The sequence below is a fragment of the Ruditapes philippinarum genome, unplaced genomic scaffold (genome assembly GCF_026571515.1).
Source record: "Ruditapes philippinarum isolate M1 unplaced genomic scaffold, ASM2657151v2 ctg1344_1_1_1_1, whole genome shotgun sequence".
Lineage (NCBI taxonomy): Eukaryota > Metazoa > Mollusca > Bivalvia > Venerida > Veneridae > Ruditapes > Ruditapes philippinarum.
In genome coordinates this window covers 1-23,886 of record NW_026852520.1, presented here as the reverse complement: position 1 = coordinate 23,886, position 23,886 = coordinate 1, and the positions used below count along the sequence as shown (strand labels likewise).

At 32.1% G+C, this 23,886-nt stretch overlaps 1 protein-coding gene across 1 annotated transcript; it reads right to left on the bottom strand.

Moving 5' to 3' along the window:
• Nucleotides 1-7,434: 7,434 nt before the first annotated feature.
• LOC132715652 (inhibitor of Bruton tyrosine kinase-like) lies at nucleotides 7,435-23,411 on the bottom strand. The gene is made up of 13 exons (XM_060698692.1): nucleotides 23,306-23,411; nucleotides 22,097-22,554; nucleotides 21,643-21,735; nucleotides 20,828-20,957; nucleotides 19,173-19,269; nucleotides 17,313-17,414; nucleotides 16,661-16,778; nucleotides 16,279-16,339; nucleotides 15,339-15,659; nucleotides 13,391-13,725; nucleotides 12,731-12,919; nucleotides 11,985-12,441; nucleotides 7,435-9,231 (listed from the first exon to the last, which is right to left on the bottom strand). The coding sequence occupies exons 1-13, from the start codon at nucleotides 23,375-23,377 to the stop codon at nucleotides 9,094-9,096; spliced, it is 2,571 nt and encodes an 856-aa protein (XP_060554675.1). The 5' UTR covers nucleotides 23,378-23,411; the 3' UTR covers nucleotides 7,435-9,093.
• Between the last annotated feature and the right edge of the window lie 475 nt (nucleotides 23,412-23,886).

Genomic DNA, 23,886 nt, shown 5'->3' with positions numbered 1-23,886 from the left:
AAAGTACATTCGGGCAATATGCCCATGCGTACACAGTACGTATAACAAATAACCATACAATACAATCAAATGGCATGGTCTATTACTTAAATTGTTTGTTGATTGCAAATCGACATAAAACCCCCACAGACCCTACCCCATCCCCGCAGTGCATCAATATTTATAAACTCTGTGCTTCATAACATAGCAATTTAACAACCTAGGCGTATATAAAACTACCCAATTAAACTTCTGTGTGCTACATTTCATAAATGGTGACCATTGAATTATAAAAGCACGTGTTCATTCTTTGTTATGCCTCGGAAATTTGGGGAAATAGTAAGTCAAAAGAAATTGAAAGAATTCATCTTAAGTTTTGTAAAAGAATACTTAATGTTAAAATGAATACATGTAATGCAGCAGTTTATGGTGAACTGGCTCGTTATCCTTTATACATTACAAGATATTTACGGATAGTAAAGTTTTGGCTTAAATTATTACAAACAGACAATATCATTCTTAAAGAAATTTATGATATATCTTATGAAGACTGTATAAATGGTGAGAAAAATTGGCTTTCAAGTGTTAAAGATTTATTGTCGTCGTATGGTTTTATGTATGTATGGCATAATCAAGGGGTTTTATGTAGTAAATTGTTTTTATTAGAATTCAAACAGCGTTTAATTGATATCGATATCTTTGTACAAAGCTGGCATGTTGATATTGTGAATAGTCATGTTTTATTGTTATACAAGGATGTAAAAAATGTGTTCCAGTATGAAAAATATCTGGATTTATTGCCTAGCAGCCTTAGGCATTATATTAGTAGAATAAGATTATCAGAACATCCGTTTCTTATGCAATCTGGTCGTTAAGGTTCAAATAAGATACCAAGAAATAAACGTTTTTGTATATACTATAGTTTACATGATATTGAAGATGAGTACCACTTTGTTTTGGTTTGCACTTGTTACAATGACCTTAGAAAGAAATATATTAAGAAATTTTACTACGTTAGACCTAGTATGTATAATTTTTTAGAATTATTAAATAGTGATAATAAGATTATTTTACGTAACCTTGCTTGTTATATACGAGAAGCATTGGCTATGAGAATATCAGTTACACATCGTTGAATTCACGGTTAATCCTCTGTGTAACATAGCGTAGATAAATAAGTATTGATTGCATAATGTCTAACTTTAAATATAGATTACATTTTGCTTTGATAATATTTTGATATGTTTTGTATTAACGGAATTATAAATTAAGCAATTAAAAACATATGCTTTGCTAACATTTGACTATGATATTATTATGTAATGTGACTTATACTTAAATATATTTAATTGTTTGTATTGTGTAGACGATGTATTTTGTACAAGTCTGAAAATAAAGTTTCTGTTCTGTTCTGTTCTGTTCATCCAAAGTTGCAGCCATGCTTTTTATAATCTTATTATATTAGAGTAGAAAGTTGTTCAAAGTAACATTAAATCTTAAATCATAAATCAAATATAAATTAGCATTATCACGACGAGTCTTAAATAAAGTGAGCTATTTTGAAATATAATTAAGAACAAATTGTGGACTTACCTGTTGTTTAAATTCGCCGAGTTTGCATTACATACCAAGATAATCAAGGGAAAATTTAACAGTATAAACATCTGCAGGTCAATTTATAATACTAGCTATTGTAGATGATAAGATACTATATGTGCAGAAAGTTCGGCATTATCGTCATTTATATTGTAGAGATAGCCGGGGTGTGCTTAAGAATAATAATTAATTAATACGAATAGATAAGTCATGATATATCCCCCCTCCCTTGTTTTTTTATAATTATTTTCAATTCGTGCCTCACAAAGTTTGCTTTTGCTAACGAAGTCAGTATTTTCTAACTTTTCGACCAGACAGTCTATAGACCTTTTTACAATACGATTTTTCATAGCAACGAATGTTGCATTTCGCGCATGGGCATTCTGCGTAGGGCAAAAAGCAATAACGATGTCCACAGTTTATCATAATTTAAGGCTTTAATAGATGCGATTTCATGTTATGTCACCCAAAACATATTAATTTTCGGATGACTTAAGGCGGTAAGTACTGAAAACGTGAATTTATTTTTTAACAGATCTACAAAAATGTGCGGGAGTAATAATTCAATGGTCAAAACGGGCACACACATGTCTTTGTTTAATGTATCATTAGACGACTGTTCCATCAGTAATTTAAATTGAAACAGGATGGTGTTAAAGATAAAATTGTATTACCCCTGTATTACATAATATTACACAATTTGAATTGTACGCTTCCTTTGAATAACTGGATTGGCCAGGCGGCAAGTGTCAAACAGATTGGCACGCGAACGTTTTTTGTTAAATATCACGATATAGTTAATCAGTTACGCTTATTAAAATGGTAATTTATGTAAATTTTAAATATATCGATCAATGTTTATGGATTTTGAGAAGAGAAAATTTGTGTGACGTGCATTATTAGAAATAACATGTATTACGAAGAAGCGGATAAAATGTGTGTTATATCTTTTCCAAACAACCCATCTTAATTAACTCTTCAAGATTTTGAAAAAAAAATTAAATCTATTTATGTGACTTAAATCTTTCTGTTTGCATCACAGGCAAATCGGATAAAGCTAGGATATAAATATATATATTGAACACTAAAATTGCATTATTACTTGTTCTGAGATTTTTTGCTGAATGATAATAAATCTCGATTTCATGTTAAATAATTTCTTTTGTTTTTAAAATGAACTATTTCAACAGCAAATAAGTTGACTTTTCATTTGCTAATAGATATATTTCCACATCTTCTTTAAAAAAATGATCTCAGTGTCAGGTCCGTGATCTTAAATTCTTAAACAAGTACCTTTTCATGCCTTTTTATGGCATTCTTCGCCACAAAGCTATAAAGTCACCTTTTCTATATTTGTTGAAAGCTATTTTATATAATTTTCTACCGTTTACCTTGAACTAACTCGGAATTGTCTATGAACTACTATATTTCTATGTAGGGCGAAGCTTTGTTTTGCCCTACGCAGATTGCGCATGCGCGAGAAAATTCTAATTCCGGTCAATTTTTCATAGCAACGGACCGCGTCGTAAAAAGGTCTATAGAAATTGTTACAAACGGGTGAAATATATATTTTGTCGTTGCCTTTGAGAGTTTCTCTTCTGAGGGCCACTTCACATGTAGGCATTAAATTGAACGAACACCACTCAATAACAGAATTTGTAATGTACATGGTTAATACGAAGACAAAATTATTGCACTTGAAAACAATTTTTATTTCATTTATTAATTTTGTATTCATTTCATTGTCATCTTGATTTTTATCAAACATAAGTCAAACACCAGACCAGAACTTTTTGAAAAATAAAGAAGAAACTTTCGACATTTATATGTTTGTGAGATGGTAAAAGACATCCCTGACTTGAATTTGGTTTAAATTTTTACATATAATCTATATGTTCTGTACACATTTATGTTATTCAATGTCCGTGGTATATATGTGCAAATGTTAACAGATTTAAACTGGAAACAACAAAATAATATGAACTGGTAAAGTATTTACTGTTATATGACATTAATGCATGTTATGAACACTACAGGAGGGGCACGTAAGGTACATGACTGTGTTCATGTGTGTTAATACAAAAACAATGTCAAAGGATAAAACAATAAACATGAGTTTTTCACTGAAGATAACATGATTATATTCCGATATTTCCAGACTTTTCTCGACATTTTTATCTTTGAAGAAATTTGCTGGCAGTTGGCATTAAATGCATGGGACATACACATTAATACCAAATTGTATAGCGTGCTCTTAAGCAGAGAAAACACAGGTCTTTACCAAACTGTGCTTAATATATTTCCATCATTGTGTGAACCGTTCGTGACAACAACAGACAAGGTCCGAATTACTACAGCTGCAGGTCCAATCCACATACTGACGTCTGCCATTACACTCTTCTTGTGGTATGCACGGACATCCTCGTGCTTCTGTAAAGTTAAGAACATATATGGTCAATCTTAGATTTTAATTGCATGGAGGGCAGAATATTTTACTTGGAACCAGTACATTATAAATCGATTACCAATGTAGAATGTGCATTCCAACACAACCTGCATTTTTTCCCTTATTGAACACAGAAGAACCGAAAGTGTGTGTTATTTAAGAAATAATATATATCCTAAACTGTGATTTTATTGCTCAATAAAATCACTGTTTGGAGTTTGGATGCGAGAAATTATATCACGAGGGCAAAGTCCGAGTGATATAATGATGCGCATCCGAACGACAGTGATTTTATCAAGCGATAAAAATCACCGATTTGGATATATTATTTCCATTCTAACACGACATTAACAATATTAAGATATGTGACATAACCACTAAAATGCGATGCGCTGAAAATAAGTACGGAAACAAATCAGGCGCAAGTTATATCAGGTACGGCAGCATTTATTTGTTGTCGTGTTAGAATCGAAATAATATATCCAAATCGGTGATTTTATCGCTTGATAAAATCACTGTTTGGAGTTCGGATGCTCATCATTATATAACTCGGGGTACGCCCTCGTGATATAATTCCTAGCATCCGAACACCAAACAGTGATTTTATTGAGCCATAAAATCACAGTTTGGGATATATTATTTCTTAAATAATGCACGGCTTTTTGTTCAAATGCTTTGTAATTAATCACTCCGGCTTATCGGCCTTCGTGATTATTTTACTACGCATTTGAACTATTCTACAACAATGCACTCAGAATTGATATAGATCTATTTCCTAAGCAAATTTAGCAAATAAATACCATCAAATGCTTATACATTGATAAAATAATCTTGATTTTTCAAATATAATAAGACGTAGCAACAACTGAACGTGTAATTCTAAACTAACAACGGTCTTAAAAGTCTCTTTATGGTTTAAAAACGTTTTGCAGCATTGCGTTTTTTAATTATAGAGCATAAAAAACTAGATCTAATAAAGGAATGTTTCACTTACCAGCATCCAGTTTAAACACACTTGCAATGAAAAATATCCCGAAAATAAGACAGACAAATTTACGATCCATTGTTGCAGTAAATTTATATCATATGATAAATATTATCATAATTTTACAGTAAAATCGACAACAGATTGCCTACCTATTAACATGTATTGATCACATTTTCAATTGCAAAAAAAGAAAAAGAAAAGATAAAATCTTCTTATGATATACAATATTATTCTTGAAAACTTATGTCACTAATTGGAAATTGCTAACATATTGCCAAGTTTGAACAGTAAACATATCAAGCTGCTTCAAACTGAAATACAGATTTTAATCTCGATGTGATGGTTTGAATTCAGGAAATAAACACATATATACACGCAGAATATAGTACACTATTTCATGGACAGTTTGTGACAAGTGTCTGTAATTCACATACTGGTTTAATTGTTTCCAGGGAAGATGTTCGTCTGCTGATGCTGATAGATTGTTATGCAAATCAATGTAAAAGGATATCATATATTGCAAATAAAGGTACAACGGCGCAATGATTTATTCACTATGAATTAAATTTAATAAAAAATGTGGTACGAGTATACAGTTGGGTTTTATTGTTGATTAAAGCATCTTATTTAGCACATTTATTTTTTTCCCTTACTGTTCAAGAATTAGATAATGTTATATCTGTGAAATGTAATGAAGTAGATAAATTTGCAACCATACCTTTGAAAGGAATAGTGTTCTTTAAACAACTAAAAAAGTATCTCTTAGAAAATTTTCAAGTTAATATTCAATTTGCACTTGCTAAATTTCTGTAGTTATGAACAATAATTCACTGGAATGATTTTTAGCTGGACAGACAGAGAGACAGGCAAATTATGTACAAAATAGGATCATTATACCTCACTTTTAACACCATATTCACCATTTAGCTGATATAAGATAAAAGACAAACAAGTTTATATTATTGCAACAATTTATTCAACAATTACATCACATGTTAATTCACTATAACCCCTATAATTTTGGCAGTGACACAAAATGAGCTTAATTAAAGCTTATCAATTATACAGTGGTCACCATGGTAATGGAATTGTCTAAAATGCATTTTTTACAGTAATGGTAAGCACTTTAAAGTAAGTTTAAACATTCATTTGATTACATGCATCTATTACAAAATAAATTAACTTTTGACAGTACTTATTTGGATAATATCAACAATCCTTTCTATAAGCATAGAAGTCAATAGAAACTTATAGACAACTATTGATAAATTCATTTAAAAAAGTCAATTTGGAAAATCAGAGTTGAGTACATGTATACAAATTTACAAAACTAGAGTCGAATGTACTAATTTACAAATTCAGGGCTAATAATACTTGTAAATTCACACATTTACAGTGAAGTATACAAATTCAAATAGATAAGATTACATAAACAAAGGTGAGCCTACAAATCTTCAAAGAATAAAATTCTTAACAGCAAAGTGTATAAAGTCAAAGAGCAAAGAAAACAGATTCAAAGAGCAAAAAATACATATTTTAAGACTTGAGTAAACAAATTCAAGAAGTAAAGAATACAAATTCAAAGAATACAAATTCAGAGGGTATATTATAAACAATACAAAGAAAGAATATCCATATTCAAAAGTCCAAATTCATTGAGAAAAGAATACACTCCCTTGAGTTTAATAAAATTTCATTGCAATACATGTTTTAAATGAATAAAAATCAATTAATCACTCATTTTAATAAACAACAAAAATTTTGTTTTTTGGGGTAATATTCTCTGTAACAAAAACTCTGAAATATAACGTATAAACAAAAAAATTTTACCTTTTTTTATTTTTTATTATCTACGTTACACTTTTTGGGACAAAAAATGGTTTTTATTCTAGGGTATTTATTCATATTTATTTATTCATATAAAACAAATAAAAACAAAATTCCTAGGATATGGCCTTTCCCAAAACAATGATCTTAATTCATGCAAATATACAAACAAAACAAAAGGTTTCGTAATTAAAAATGAAAAAAACAAACTTTTAAATGTTAATAATTAAATAATGAAAAATTTTAAATTTAAATCAGCAACAAAATTTAACCTTATTCCCCCAAAGGGAAAATGAAATTAAAAAAATGCAGTGTAAATTACTTATTAGAAAATGAGACATTTATAGATGAAGAAGCAACAGACAATAAGTAACCATCTAAAACATGAGTCACATAAAATATGTAACAGGTCATAGGTCATTTAAGTTCTAAGGTCATAATAATTAATACATTATGTATAATGCAAACATTGTAAAATTTCCATTATGAAAGGAAATGTCAGGCTTTCCTATAAGAAATGAGAACAGTATATCAAATTGCCATTAGTTTAATCTTTCATGGAATGTCAAGAGTATGTACTGTAAAACATGTTTTCTTTTTTGCTAGGTTTTGAATTCAGGTGTCAATGGTGAGGTCATATGGCATCTCTTAAACTTGTTTTGGTGGATGAAAGTCCAAACGGTCCCTTATTAAATATATGTTGGTACAAGAAGATTACATGGGATGAACAATGAAACTTTAAGGAGATAACTGACTAGTTTTTCACAAATGTAATCTCCCTAAAGATCTGAACAATCACTGATGGTGGTCAAGAAATATGAAGCCAATGGACTTGCGTTTCCCCAATGAGACTAACATTTAAACAACACCTTTAATTTAAGTTATATAGGATGACCTAACAAAAATTTTAAAATGAAACTGCAATCTTTCAGTGAAGCAAGCTCTTTCCACATGTAATTCACTTTATATGATACAATTCCATATGTACATAATACCAAAATAAATCACTTTTACAAAATGTAGGAGACAAAATTATATTCATCTAGTACTTTAATATACGATTTGTACATCTAGTATTAAAAAATGAACATCTCATTTACATTAATGTTTGTGAAAGGTAGAAACTGTTTAAAAGGAACATAAAAATGTAGCAGAAGAGGCTGATTAATATACATGTAAAAATCTGAAAGGATTCAATTGAAAAGTTACAGAGGTAAATGATAAATATACACAATATCTTCAAATACTGAGAAATATACACATTTTGGCACAAAGCTATAGCAGTCTCTCCAATAATTAAAAAAAAGAATTGAGATTTTCTTTATCAAATCTTGAGCAAAATTAAACATAATAACACTGTCAAGCTATAATAATTTCTCAACTTCTAAATCTGTTCTCATTTACAAAATATGTTCATATACATTTTGTACATGTCTGTTAAAAGAAAATAACCCCAGATTCATGCTGATATTAATGAAATCTTTACAGTAAAAACATTGTCATTTGCACAAATAATTGATTTAAGCTGATTTTAACTACATGTAATCCCAAATGTGCACTTCTGCAATAATTACATCTTAAATTGTGAACATGGATGAATTTAGCACTTCTTTTCACACCTAGCACTGACTATTCACACATTTTCTTTTTCACATTTGTACATAAAGTTTCACATATTACAATGACAACTATGATGCAACATATATTCCATCTCATTTCCTCAACTTGAACAATTTTATTTTTTACTCTCAATTTTCCTGTAATTTTAGATGTAATTCATACACTTTTTTCAACTTCTTCCAGATCCAGAACATGTAACATTAAAAGTCAAAGGATGATCATTTGAGCCGTGTCACGACAAAACCAACATAATGGGTTTGCGACCAGCATGGATCCAGACCAGCCTGCGCATCCGCACGGTCTGATCAGGATCCATACTGTTCGCTATTGGTTTCTCTACTTGTTATAGGGTTTGTATGCAAACAGCATGGATCCTGATCAGACTGCGCGGATGCACAGGCTGGTCTGGATCCATGCTGGTCGCAAACGCATTGTGTTTTGTCGTGACACGGCTCATTTCTGTTTTAATATTGTTTTTTTCTCTCCCTTTTTAAATTATAGAAAAAATATTTCATTGCATGTTGAACTTCTTACGTTTTTCAAAAAATATACAGATTTCCCATAAAATAATCATTCATGGCTTATTAAGTTTATTATCCTAGGCTTTCAAACAAACTACTTCGACTATTTCCCACCCTCACGAAGACTGTACTCTTTCACGTTTCCAGACAGGTGTGGCAGATGCTTGTACCACCCTCTCCACAGTGATAATTTCATCTACATTCTCATCTGCCTTGTAAAACTTCAATAAATCCTGGATAGCTTGCTCTTCAATCTAAAAATAGAAAAAATAAATCTTTGTTTTTCTTAATGGAAATGTTATTACAATGGTGCTAGTCACATTGTTTGACTTTAAATAAGTTTAATATTGTTATTCATACAAAATAATATCCATATATCAAAAAAACAAGAAGCGCCGCAATGCGACGAAAACCAGGTTTTCAACGACCAAATTTTGATGTGACAGCAATCAATAGGTCAAAGTACACTAAAGTTATTGAGTAGAAGCTGAAAATTCTATTGTAAGCAAATGACCTTGAACTTGCTCCCAGATTTCTAAGTAGCAATCCAAAGCTGCCACTCAGCAAGTTTATTGTCAAAAGGTCAAAGCAAACTCAAGTTATAACATGAAAACTAAATACATTAACCTTGATCACAGACACCTGGGTAGCAATCCAAAGCTGCCTCTTGATATAAGCTACCCATTCATCAAGTTTGGTGTCAAAAGGCCCAAGCAAACTAAAGTTATTTAGTGGAAATTGAATTTCTATTTTTAATAACAGTGACCTTGACCTTAATCACAGACACCTGGATAGCAATCCCAAGCTGCCTCTTGATATAAGCTATCCATACACCAAGTTTGGTGTCAGTAGGCCAAAGCAAACTCAAGTTATTGAGCAGAAACTGAATTTCTATTTTTAGTAACAGTGACCTTGACCTTGATCACAGACACCTGGGTAGCAATCCCAAGCTGCCTCTTGATATAAGCTATCCATACACCAAGTTAGGTGTCAATAGGCCAAAGCAAACTCAAGATATAGAGGGGAAACTGAATTTCTATTTTTAGTAACAGTGACCTTGACCTTGATCACAGACACCTGGGTAGCAATCCCAAGCTGCCTCTTGATATAAGCTATCCATACACCAAGTTAGGTATCAATAGGCTAAAGCAAACTCAAGTTATTGAGCGGAAACTGAATTTCTATTTTTAGTAACAGTGACCTTGACTTTGATCACAGACACCTGGATAGCAATCCCATGCTGCCTCTTGATATAAGTTATCCATCCATACACCAAGTTTGGTGTCACATACACCAAGTTTGGTGTCAATAGGCCAAAGCAAACTCAAGTTATTGAGCAGAAACTGAATTTCTATTTTTAGTAACAGTGACCATGACCTTGATCACAGACACCTGGGTAGCAATCCCAAGCTGCCTCTTGATATAAGCTATCCATACACCAAGTTTGGTGTCAATAGGCCAAAGCAAACTCAAGTTATTGAGCGGAAACTGAATTTCTATTTTTAGTAACAGTGACCTTGACCTTGATCACAGACACCTGGGTAGCAATCCCAAGCTGCCTCTTGATATAAGCTATCCATACACCAAGTTTGGTGTCACATACACCAAGTTTGGTGTCAATAGGCCAAAGCAAACTCAAGTTATTGAGCAGAAACTGAATTTCTATTTTTTAGTAACAGTGACCATGACTTGATCACAGACACCTGGGTAGCAATCCCAAGCTGCCTCTTGATATAAGCTATCCATACACCAAGTTTGGTGTCAATAGGCCAAAGCAAACTCAAGTTATTGAGCGGAAACTGAATTTCTATTTTTAGTAACAGTGACCTTGACCTTGATCACAGACACCTGGGTAGCAATCCCAAGCTGCCTCTTGATATAAGCTATCCGTACACCAAGTTTGGTGTCAATAGGTCAAAGCAAACTCAAGTTATTGAGCGGAAACTGAATTTCTGTTTTTAGTAACAGTGACCTTGACCTTGATCACAGACACCTGGGTAGCAATCCCAAGCTGCCTCTTGATATAAGCTATCCATACACCAAGTTTGGTGTCAATAGGCCAAAGCAAACTAAAGTTATTGAGCGGAAACCAAAAGTTGACGCCCACCCGCCCGCCTGCCTGCCCGCCGACTTCGGCATTACAATAACCCGGTTTTCGTTGAAAACCTGGTTAAAAATTAAAAAAGCAAATGTTTTGTTATATTGATAAAGACAAAAAATAAGATTTTTTTCTTTTTAAATTTTGGATATTACATTGCATGAATAACAATATTAAACATAGTTTAGGCTAAATCAATGTGAAAAGCATGTTTGTGTTATGAGTCAGAGTGTTAAAATGGTTCATAAATGATACAAAGTTAATTCAATCTACACTTTTACATTTCTGTTCTTTGATTGATATAAACTACAAATATCTATTGATTTCTTTTGAGTTTCAGAGTAAAATATAATTTTTTTTTCTTTTCATTGAGAAAAAATAAAGGGAATAGAATCCCAAAACATTCAGTAAATGGAAAAAAATTCTTATATTGGGGATTCCCGTCATAAGACTATCAAGCTTTCACAAGGGGAAAAAGATGATTAAACCCTTTCCTGCAAATACTGAGATGGGCTTTTCCCTCATTTAATCGGACATAACCATTTTTTATTTTTCCCTGGAAAATTTAAAAAAAAATTACTTTACATACTGGGTATAACACTGTCAACCATGTTAGGCCATCTTGATCGCATGGTTTCAAAGTTATTCATACCAGCCCCATTCTTAAGTTTATTTAGTCCTCCCATCACAAGATTTATTCACCCTTTACAAAAGTTACACCCAGTTTATAACCCATACATACAAAAAATTAACTTCACTGAATTCATAACTTACATGCAAGTGATTTAAAATCTACATCCTAAGCTTCATTAGCTATTGTGACTCTAGGGCAAAAAACTGGACAAATGACAATCATCAACTTAAAAGAAATATTGCTATTGTCAACTAAAACTAAGAATATACATTTACCTGAATAAGATGTAGAGGTTTATTTGTTGTTTTAGTTAACACATCAGTTTTCTGCTGCTCATCCTTGACTATATCTGAGAACTTAAACACAGAGTCGGAGGGACTTTGTGCCATGGCTGATGCCATCAAACTGCTGTCAGGTGACCTTGGACTAGCAGGTTCAACACCCCAAGCATTCCTTGGAGGAGCAATATCTGTTGGAGATGAAACTGCCTGTGAAGTGCTGGAAGTTCTTGATGTCTTGCTGTTCTGTGGTAGGCCCCAGCTGAGAACATTACTATGTTGTGACTGATGTTTCACCTGGTCTTGCTTGTTGACAACTGTTCTCGGTTTTACTATAGGTTGTCCCTTGACCTGTTGTTGACCTTTAACCTTTGGTGCACTTTTTTCAACTGTTGCCTGTTGATCCTCAACCATCAAGTTTCTGAATGAACTCACAACTTTGTTTAGAGATGCCCTGTGTAACGAAAGTTAAAGCTAAACATGTAGAACGAACAAATTCTATCAAGACTTAAATAACTCTGTAAATATAAATAATCTATTTCTTTTTACCAGTCATAGATATCATAAAATGCTTATATCATCAATAAATTTTCTTTCTGTTGTAACCTCTATGCTTTTAAAAGAGCAATCAAAAGATACTGCCATATTTTATAATGAGAGGTCAAATCATGCATCAAAATAAGTTTTTAGATTTCAGCTGTAAAGTTAGTTGCAAGAATGGTATGCATATCACATTATTTTACCATGGACATGCAGCTCCAACTGTTTTGTTGTTTACACTATTTCCCTGCAAGGTATTTTGTTCATTGACCTTTGACCCATTTGTGCTAGCACTAACAATATTGTTGTTTATAGTATTATGTTGAGTGGCAACTTTTTGCTGTTGTTGTTTCTTCACTTCTTTCCAAGACACTTTCCCTGCTTTCCTACCACTGAAACATTCATACAAAAATATCACTTATTAAATATTGCTCTTTTATGTTGGGCTTTAACACTCTGTTAAGGTCATATGGTTACTTTCCTAATTTACATTATCTCAAGCACAAACACGCACATCAGTTGAACAATCAACCTTCCAAAAGCTAGCTTTATAATAAATGTAGATTAAATGCAATAGGACTTGATTATCTTTCTTGAATGATTTCTTTACAAAGAGGATGTTATCAATTGCCTAAAATTGTAACATTTCACATTTAAAAAAAAAATTTTTTTAATAAACCAAGTTATTACACTTTACAACTATAAGCTACGTGTAGTGTTGCCTTATTTTTTATATAAAAAATCATTTCTTTTCTGAAATATGCATGTCTTGGTGTTACTCAATTTTTTCCCCATTAATTTTCATAGAAAACCTCTCTATGGAAATCTTGTTTTTTCATTAAATGTTTAATTTTTACAATTACCTATTTTCCCTGGATATCTTGCTCTGTTCCTCTAGCATAATGTCACGCAGACTAGGACTGCTGGTTACACCAGTAATGATATTGTTATCCAGATTTTTCTGAGGAACCAGCCCTGGAAATTCTTTCTCTGGAGTCTGATTGTTTACAGACACCTGGCTACTGGCTTGTGTTTGTACAGATCCTGCCGGGGACCGGTGACTTGTAGCTTGTTTCTGTTCCTTGCCAGTCTTTAAACCCTGGTTCCCAGTATGCTTTGTAATAACAGGAGACTTTAGATTTGGACTCTTTTGAACTTTACTGCCATCCCATGGACTTATTGGACTTCTTGGTGACATCTACAAGAAAAAAAAGAAGTTAACTGATGGCTTTGTTCTGCATTCTCAATTTTAAAAGCTAGTTCTTTGAAGCTTTTATCTGGTACATTTGTATATCTACACATTTTTGTTATGGTGATTATAACAAACATTTTTAAGGCCATCCCTCAACTTCTTAGCTTTACATGTGGAGGAAGACATAAGCTGCATCTTGGTACATTATATGAGAAGAACCAACAACCTTTGAATTTGATAGATGGGTAGCTTCGGCCTTCCTTATATGAAAAAATTCAAAGTACAAGACAGGATTTGTTTTGAACACGCTTACAACATAAGCCACTATATGATGGAGATTTCTGATGTATTTTAAGGTCAAACCATTTTTGCAGTACAGTTAAATACATAACCTCTTTAGCATATGATGTTTATCATGCTTCAATATTTGATAAAATAGCTTCTTGCTATCTACTCAACAAAATAATCCACAAGTTGTATATTTGTTTATATTTCCTAATACAAAAGTTCTTTCTTTACAAGTATATTAATCAAAATCCTGTATGCAATGTCATTACACAAAGAAAAATGTATCTCAAACATTAAGTCTTTTATTATTATTCAGTCAAATATCTACCACTGTTATTAGCAGTGGTAAAATAGAAATACCTACATGTGAACACAATATGCCTGGTAATTTCAATCACCAAGAATTAAGCAATGAAAAGAGTTGACATAATAATTTATTTTGTATTTAGTACACATTGAAGTGTACCAACACTCAAAAATTGTCTTATTCTAAGGACAAACCAAGGTTTGATCCATCATCAATCAATATTAACTCTTGACAGGCCAGGAAAACTTATATATATCTTCAGTCCATGAATGTCCCAACTGGGTCATTATTATCATATGTTATTATAAACCATAAACAAAAAATAATTCATTTATTTATTTTAATTGTCTGTATAATCATACAGAAATATAACATTTACTAATTTTAATTTTCTACAATGCATCATTTTAAATTCAAAATTCATTACATAATAAGCATTTTTTTCTATTTAAGCTTTCTAGAAACGTATTTATAACTGTATAAATGTCCTATATTCAACCATTTCACAATGTCATATCTATAAATAACTTGATCTAAAAATAACCTTATAACCAATAATCAATACTACTGTAGTAAATGTCACTGTACAAAGACTTTAGTATACTACTATTAGCCAGGTTTAATGCATACTTTAGGATAAGTTTAATAAATAAACCAGAAATCCTAAACTGGTAATTTTTATCAATATATGAACTTTTACATGTAGCACAACATTTTAGGTTGAAACTGGCAAATTTAAGAGCAGAGATGTGGTAACTGTAAATTGTAATTGATTGAAAACATCATGTCATAAGATGTAATCAGTAATCATTGAAATCCTGGTTACATGATTAATTTAATTAATTGCATTTCTGAATTGGATGAATTTTTACTTTTTGATAATTTCCCTTAATTCAATATTTAGAGTACATTCAAGTAACAATCAATTTATTACTACACCATTATTCTATATAGTGACCTGTCATGGAATGATAAAAACAAAGACAGAGAATTGTATGAAATTTGATAAAGAGCAGACACGTACCTTCCCATCTCCTGTACAATCTATGCTTAGTTCATGTAGACTGACAGAATCTTCATCTGATTTAATACTGACATCTGAGCTGACTGATAACAACCTTTCTGACATTCTTCTTGTACCCCTGTCTGATTCCTTCTCCACTTCATCTGTTGAACTTTTCGTTCTATTTCTCTTTCTTTTAGATTTACTCTTTTTGGTATCAATAGAGGCCCCAGTCACATTATTTTCAGAATCTTCATTTGTCTGAGATGCTATGTATTCCAAATATGCTTTTTCCGGGCTTTCATCATAAGGTGTAATCATTCGGCGAGACATGTTTGGAATCTACAAATGTTTCAAAAACATGCAAATATAACAAGTGTTTTATGTCTTATATGAATTGTTATTTCTTGTAACACTGTACCACTTGTTAACATATAAACTGTTAAACCTAACAGTAAATTCATAATTGAATGTTACTTTGTCAACATTAAGGCTAGATGAAACGAAAAAACAACCCCCCCCCCCCCCACCTCAGTTTATTCAGTGTTCAAAAATCAAAACAAGCTGCTGTTAAAGCTGCACGCCTCCAGATGAGCCAAAATATTTCAAGAAATTCAATTTTTAGAAAAATGTATTAAGATCTTAAGAAAAGTAAAAAGATTCAATATTTAATTAATTATTTACATCTTTTGTGCGATTAATGACTGATTTTGCAATATCAATCACTATAATTCTACTGCGTTAGTAACGCAGTAAGAGGTATTTATGTATATTTTGACCTCTTTTTTGGTAATTACTTGGATTGTAATTGCCGTTTGCAATTTGTAACTTATTTTCTTCGTTCACTTCACAGTATTTTACTTTAAAATACATTTTCAAAATTTTCATGAAAATAAGCATAAATCTGGAGGCATGCCGCTTTAAGTTCAAGACAAGTAAATAAATATGAGCATCAACTTACAGAATTTTTATAATACTTGGACAGGCTTTCAATGACATCATCACTTAAATTATCAAGGTACCTGAAATCAAGCAGCATATCTATGATCAAATACTCATTTTCCACATCTCATAACTATACCATTACCTATATACAAGTTCATTTGTATTTGATATACATGTATTTCAGTATAACCTTTCAGTAGCAAAAGTAACAACAACAAAACAATGCTTTAATATGACAATGCATGGGCCTTAATGGAATAATGAAACAAACTTCTTTATGAAAATTACTAAGACACAAATATTAACCTTACATTTACTATATATACAGCCATGATAATACTAAACAAGTGTTTATAAAGCATGTAAAATTTCAAAATGTGTTTAATAATTATACCCACCTCCCTTCAAACAATGCAGGTAGGTTTAGGATGATATATTGTTTACATGTAGCCTCCAGTTGATCAGCATTATACATGGTAGAAAACTCCAACAACTCTCCAACATTCTTTAATGTCACTACATACATACAACAAACATCCAGCATACACGGACAAATACATTTAAACGTAATCAGAGCCATGTAAGTGAGAACAATTTCTTAAAAAAAATATGATATTTAATATTAAACATGTAAAATTTTTTTGATGGTCAGAGAGGAGATTTTATTTCAAAAAGAGGGGGATTTTGGAATTTGCAATAAACAAAGAAGGAAGTTCTGATATCAAAAATTGGGAGATTTCTTTAATTTGTGAAAATACCCCTTATTTTAAGAATTATCTTTGAAACAATGGCTGCAGAAAGTGGGAGTTTCCCGCTAAAAGGGGGAGAGTTCACATGTATGTATTAATTACCACTTAGATACTCAACTTTAATTCCTTATCAAATTTCTATACATGTATAGTTTAAAGGTTGAATAATAATTGATTACTTAAACAACAAAAGATTTATTATAATAAATTTAGGATTTTTAACAGAAGAATACTTATTAAAAAAGGCTGATAAATTATTGAAATGATATTGAAATGATAATCTTTATCTGTAAGGACTTACAGAGGGTAGCTATTGCAGCTTCACACATTTGTTTTAGTCTGACCACCAACATCTGATCAGCTACAACCAGAATGTTACACAATAACTCTACATTCTGAGTGGCTGAAAATAAAAAGACACAATCATTTTTATATGTGACAACAATTTAACAAATATAAAACATCTAAGGCCTCTTTGGCTAAGAAAGAAGCTCAGTTTAATGGCTAAGTAGTAAGCTCAGTTTAATGGCTAAGTAGTAAGCTCAGTTTAATGGCTAAGTAGTAAGCTCAGTTTAATGGCTAAGTAGTAAGCTCAGTTTAATGGCTAAGTAGTAAGCTCAGTTTAATGGCTAAGTAGTTAGCTCAGTTTAATGGCTAAGTAGTTAGCTCAGTTTAATGGCTAAATAGTAAGCTCAGTTCAAACTGTTTTGTGACATCCACAACGGGTTTGATGCCATCTCTTGGTAGTATTAGCACAAATAATGCCTCAAAAGGAACTTAATGTCTTTAATGCAAAGGTTAATAAACAACATATGACCATCAAAGAGTCATTCTACATAAAACAGAAATAGCTAGAGAAGAAATTAAAGGGACTCCACTGAGGCATGACAAACCTAAAAATATTTTTCCAGTATTTGTGTACCATTTGATGTAGGTTTGGTCCAATAATTATATGCAAAATTTCAGATTATTCCTTTAACCCGTTTGACCGCAATAATTATTCTTTTAGTGCAAAATGACCTAAAAATGAAAAGCGTTGCAATGCTTTTCACTCAAATTGAGCCAAGAACAGCACAAATAATTGAATTTCTATTTAATTCTGAGCATATTTCTTTATCATCCTTTGCAGGGTTTCCCTGTTTTACTGTTTCACTTGATCTTAGCAAAAATATGTATTTTCTTTTTTAAGCTTTTGAGCTCAGTAGAGTGCCTTTAACAGTACAAAACCTTAAATATATGAATGGTTAACAAGACTTTTTTTATTTATTTATCTTAACTTTTACAAAAACAGTCCTGTTATCTCAATAGGATGAGTTTTTGAATGTGAATTGGGAGATCCCGGTTCGATCCGGGGACAGGCAGGTCACTTTCATTGTGATTGATCATGAAATCCTTTCTAGGGTCATTCGCACTGCACCTCTACTCTGGCATGTACAGAAGTTATCAGTTCCTTGTAAGGCCCCCACGATTACACGTTTAAACGGATTCGTTTCGATTTTCATTCATAAACGTTTACGATATTGTTTACCGTTTAATCGAAATGACCATATTGTCTTACAAAATTTCTTAATCATTGCCTGTAATCATGGATTTTTTGTAGTTGTAGTGTTTATTCCAAAGTAAACAAACGGAAAATGGGTGTTTACAACCCTCCACACAGCATTACGGTGCAAAATTGCTCATGACATAATACATTTTTGGTAAAAAATGGGGTTACAATGCAAAAAATGTGTGCTGACTCAATCGTGATGAGCCTTGCACATTCTTTATTTGTACATGTATTAAAAATAGAAAGAAAGACATCATTTGGCGACTCAAATATATGGTGTGTATATATAGTACATAGAGGTACCACCGTTTAAACGGGTATCGTTTCGGTTCTTAGCAGTTGTGTAAACATTTACAAAAAATTGTAAATGTGGGAGCCTTAGTTCCTTGTGAAAGTGAAGGCAACTAGTACTGGTAAACTGCTTGAAGGCCTACCAATGAACCATGCGATTGTTAAACTAAGCTCAGGTAAATTCAATGTAACTGACTGCTGTGATCCAGAATGAAAACTACCAACAGCACCACTTCATTTACAAAAGCGTGCCTTATTATTCTTAATAAATAGATACATATACATATACAAATCATTTTAACAACAGAGAAAAATTCTTACAATTTACAACTTGGGAGTCATCTGTATACAAGAAGTCTAGAAGAATTTCTAAAATATCTCCAGGTACTGGAAGAGACAGTGCAGTGCTAGATGATGTCTGTGAAAGTAGAGTGTATCATATTAAATCTATATACAAGCACTTTTATATCTTAATCAGTCACATCTTTATAGCCACATAAATAATGATATCTGACAAAATGCTCAACAATTCTCAGTGCTGGATAGTAAAACAAGAGCATGGATAATGTGGGAATTAATGACGCTGGGCGGGGCAACGCTCGACTTTTTACTTTCTCTAAAAGCAAACAAAGAAATGTTTGAACAAAATCTTAACGTTTCCTTTTTATAAAATTAAGCGGTCTGTCTTGTCACATTAGTTTTGTCTATATATTTTATATATATAAATACTAATTTATATATATATTAATAGAGACACGCAATTCTATAAATAGACAATTCTATAAATAGAAACACACAATTCTATAAATAGAAAATTCTATAAATAGAAACACACAATTATATAAATAGAAAATTCTATAGATACACGTGGTGGAGTCACTTGGTGACACGTAGTGGTGTCACGTGGTGGAGTCCCGTGTTGAAGTCACATGGTGGAGTCGCGTGGTGGAGACACGTGGTGAAGTCACGTGGTGGAGACACGTGGTGGAGTCACGTGGTAGTCACGTGGTGGAGTCACGTGGTGGAGAAACATGGTGGAGACACGTGGTGGAGTCATGTGGTGGTGTCACGTGGTGGCGTCATGTGGTGAAGTCACGATAAACAACAAGGGTTTGTCCTTAAGTATGTTCTGTTATAATATGAAGTTGATCCCTTCAATAATAGCAAAGTTACAGCCAGTTACAGCCAAAACAATGAAAATTTCAATAATTTGAACTTCAAAGTCAAGGTCATTAATGAGTGAAGGTCAAGGTCTGTCAGGTTATTTTTAAGGGTTATCCTTGAAGATTATTATGTTCAAGTTTGAAGACAATTCATTCAAAAATAACAAAGTTACAGCCAATAATAGCCAAAAACATGAAAATTTCAATAATTTGACCTTCAAGGTCAACGTCATTTATGAGTGAAGGTCAAGGTCTGTCAGGTTATTTTTAAAGGATATCCTTGAAGATTATTATGTTCAAGTTTGAAGACAATCCATTCAAAAATAACAAAGTTACAGCCAATAACAGCATGAACAAGCAAAATTTGGACTTTTAACCTTGAAGGTCAAGGTCATTTATGGATGAAGGTCAAGGTTAGTGTGGTCTACTGAAAGGTCTTGTCCCAAGGGTTGTTGTGGCCAAGTATGAAGACAATACACCAAGAAATAAAAAAGTTATGATCCAGGTACAAGTTTGCGGACGGCAACGGCAACGCCGCTGCGACTATAGCAATACCTCTACTTTTTTTTTCGAAAAAAAAAAGGTCGAGCTAATAAAAATCTATGCCAGAGTTGTGGTCCTTGAACACTGACCTCCAAATATTATCTTAAATAAATGTGTGAAGTTGCAAGCAAAATATCTTCAGTTGTTGATAAGATATGAAGGAGCACAAGAAAATACACCAAATTGTTATGCTGATGCCTGGGTGCAAAGAATAACCCAACTATTTTTCAAATAGTCCAGCAAAATTTGTGAGACTTTATGATATACTACCTCCATCCATCCTGATGCCAGCATACTATGAAAATACTCAAGTCGTGCTACAAGGATACATTTATGACACTGGTAGGTGACATCATCCTCTGACTGTATACTGACATCATATAATTCCCACTTAGTGTCCCTGAAATATACCAGAATATACAGGTAGAAAATGAGTTAGACTAAAACAAGTGATGAAACATCCCACTAAATACCATATCCCGGTATTTTCCGGAAAAGGCGCTTGAATACTTTAATGCTAAAATTCTGCCTATTCAACAACCCAAATGGACTTTAAAATGTTTAAGTCATCTCTTCACACTGATTTATAAATGATAATGAATGAAAAATGTAAGAATCAGCATATTTCTATATTTCTACTTTCTACTGATCATGATTTCTGCAAGTGTCTAGAGGTACTGCTCCAACACTGTGGTAAGTTAAATCCATAGGAAATTACTACATCTAGCAAACCTGTCTATCTTTTTCATCATGTCACGTTATTGATTTTTCCCCCCTGACATTACTTCACTTAACTTTTTTTTTCAAATTATGCAGAAAATGTACAGTTTGGTATGAGGTTTGATTTATAATATATTGTTTTGACTTTCACTATAGCACTGCTGTTTATGTTGAGACAAAAATCATGAAATGCTTTTACATTGACAGTGCTTAATTGTAGCCTCAACTTTTATAAAAACATATTATTGCTACTAATTTACTCTGAATATGTTTCAATTCCACAGTTGTCTATAACAACATTCTGAAAGATTTGTTTTAAAAAAGTAACCTGATGTTTTGTTGTAAGATAAAGATTATTTGCTCACCTAAGTTTATTTCTGTCAAACCTGAGTGCTGTTTTAGGTATGCTTTTACCAGCTGAGCAAATCTGTCCTTTTTTATAACTCACACATCCAAGTCTAAAACAAGCAGTTATATAGTATACAAATTGCTTACTTCAATACAATGAAAAACAGTATTGTTATACTAATGCTTATATGGACAAAGTAACTTTTTTGCAAGTAAATCAGACAATAAGTTTTTTGTAAACTTAAGGAAACAAATATTAAAGACTATAAATTCAGTGTTTTCAATATAAATTGACTGTTAAAAGTCTCTCTGCAGTAAAAAGAACTTTTTTTCTAGCCATGTAATACAATTTAACTTCATTAAATTTTTTAAGCCATTTGTAGCTTCTTAGCATTTATAATCAGATAACTAAATATTTCTTTGTTTACTTAGAAAAGATAAACCAAGAAACAACAAACATTTGTGTCATACCTTTTTGCCAGTCCTTTCACTCCCCACTTTTTCGCAACATCCAACAAAAGTTTAATTGGATTTCTTTCATGACTGTGATTTTCCTCGTGATTTTCTTTTCCTGCATGTTTCTTTTTCTTCTTCCCTTGCTGTACAACATGATACGCAGACAGTTTTTTATTTCCCGCCACTACGTCAGAATCTCCGTCAAAATTGTCCAAGTCTAATTGAAATATCTCGTCATGCTTCGCTGATTCTTCGGTCAACACAAATTTAGCACCAATAGTTAAGAGATCACATGTATCAGTGTATACAAATTGTAGTAACTGTTCTAATATCTGAGGGTGAAGGTCATTTAGTTCTATTACAGGAATGTCCATTTCATTCAAAGTTTGTGATTTGTTGGCAAGAAGACTAGGAAAATTGGCACATCTGTTAACAAGTATATATTTATGCACAGGCCATCTCTGTTCATGTACCTGTAAAACAGATCATTCTAATTAAGATTGGTTCAGTTTAAAATTATTGTGACACAGCTTATGTTATGATTCCCCTTTCCAGATTAATTACCCCTCTGTGTATTGTTTCAGGTATGATAAAGTAGAACATAATTGAAAATCACTATGTGTTTTAAACCCGCAGCAAAAAAGGAAAAATGATCACTCTGCTACAAAAGCTTAACATAATTATTTAAGCGTAAGGTTACAAAATATAATTTTAAAACTATTATATAAATTCATTGTTGTTTGTTTGATTGGGTTTTACGTCACACAGACACAGTATAGGTCACATGGCAACATTCCAGCTTTACTGGTGGAGGGAGACCTCAGGTGCCCTTCCGTGCATATTTCTGGCACTAACGTGCACTTGAGTAGATTGCTGATGTTCCATAATTAATTCATGGCTGAATTGGGTTAAGGGGTAAATTGATAACTTACTGTTAAGAGCATTTACCTAAGTATTTTTGGATTCTGTACCAATATCTTAATGTACCTTAGTTATGCCACATTTTAAAGTAACAGAGAATGATCTATCATGAGTGAATGCTGCATCAATTTTAGAAAACATGTACCACAATCTGGTTGAAATTTCAAAACTTGCAAAAAAAAAAATAAAAAAAGTTAATGTACTTGCAACAATATGAAGAACGTAGGATCTTAGCTTGTTAGAGTGAAAATCTTACTAAAAGAATTCTGTTTTTGAAGAACAAAGATTCCTAACTTATTTTACCTGTAGAATCAGATCATGTATGAGATCATATTCATCCACTTCATCTAGAAGCTTACTAAAACATTCAGTCATCTCTGTGACACTGATTAAAGGAACATCAGTCAAACTACAACAAAATTTACAGGAAGAATGCAATTTCTAAAAGAAAGAGTAGCATATGAAAAAGAATACAGAGTAAATAAACAAAGCTATTTCATAGTTAATTAATAATTCCCACTGAAACTATTTATGACATATTGGCAACACGCCAGCATAAATGAGTAAAATAGCAAACTCCCAGCAATATACAAGCAGCTGTAGAACAATTAACCATCTTTAAGCTGGTCAATAGTTAATTCAGTTAATGATAGATCTTGATTTCCTCGATCAATCTAAACCCATGATAACAATACACTTACACAAAAAAAATACTTTATTTTTTCAACAATGCCAACAGTGTAAAGCTCTCTTTAAAATTGAGTATAGATATATAATATTTCCATGCATACTGTCAATACATGTATCTTTAATTAATACTTGATTTCAACTATTCGTATAAGTTTATATCAATACGATAATACTAAGCTAAATTTATAAATCTA

Excerpts from the sequence above, each read along its gene's own strand:
- LOC132715652 (XM_060698692.1), bottom strand. The coding sequence starts at position 23,377 with ATGACTGAATGTTTTAGTAAGCTTCTAGATGAAGTGGATGAATATGAT. Across the intron at positions 15,660-16,278 it reads CCAAGTATTATAAAAATTCT|ATTCCAAACATGTCTCGCCG; the intron begins GTAAGTTGATGC and ends AAACATTTGTAG. Across the intron at positions 12,442-12,730 it reads GTTGGAGCTGCATGTCCATG|GGCATCTCTAAACAAAGTTG; the intron begins GTAAAATAATGT and ends TTCGTTACACAG.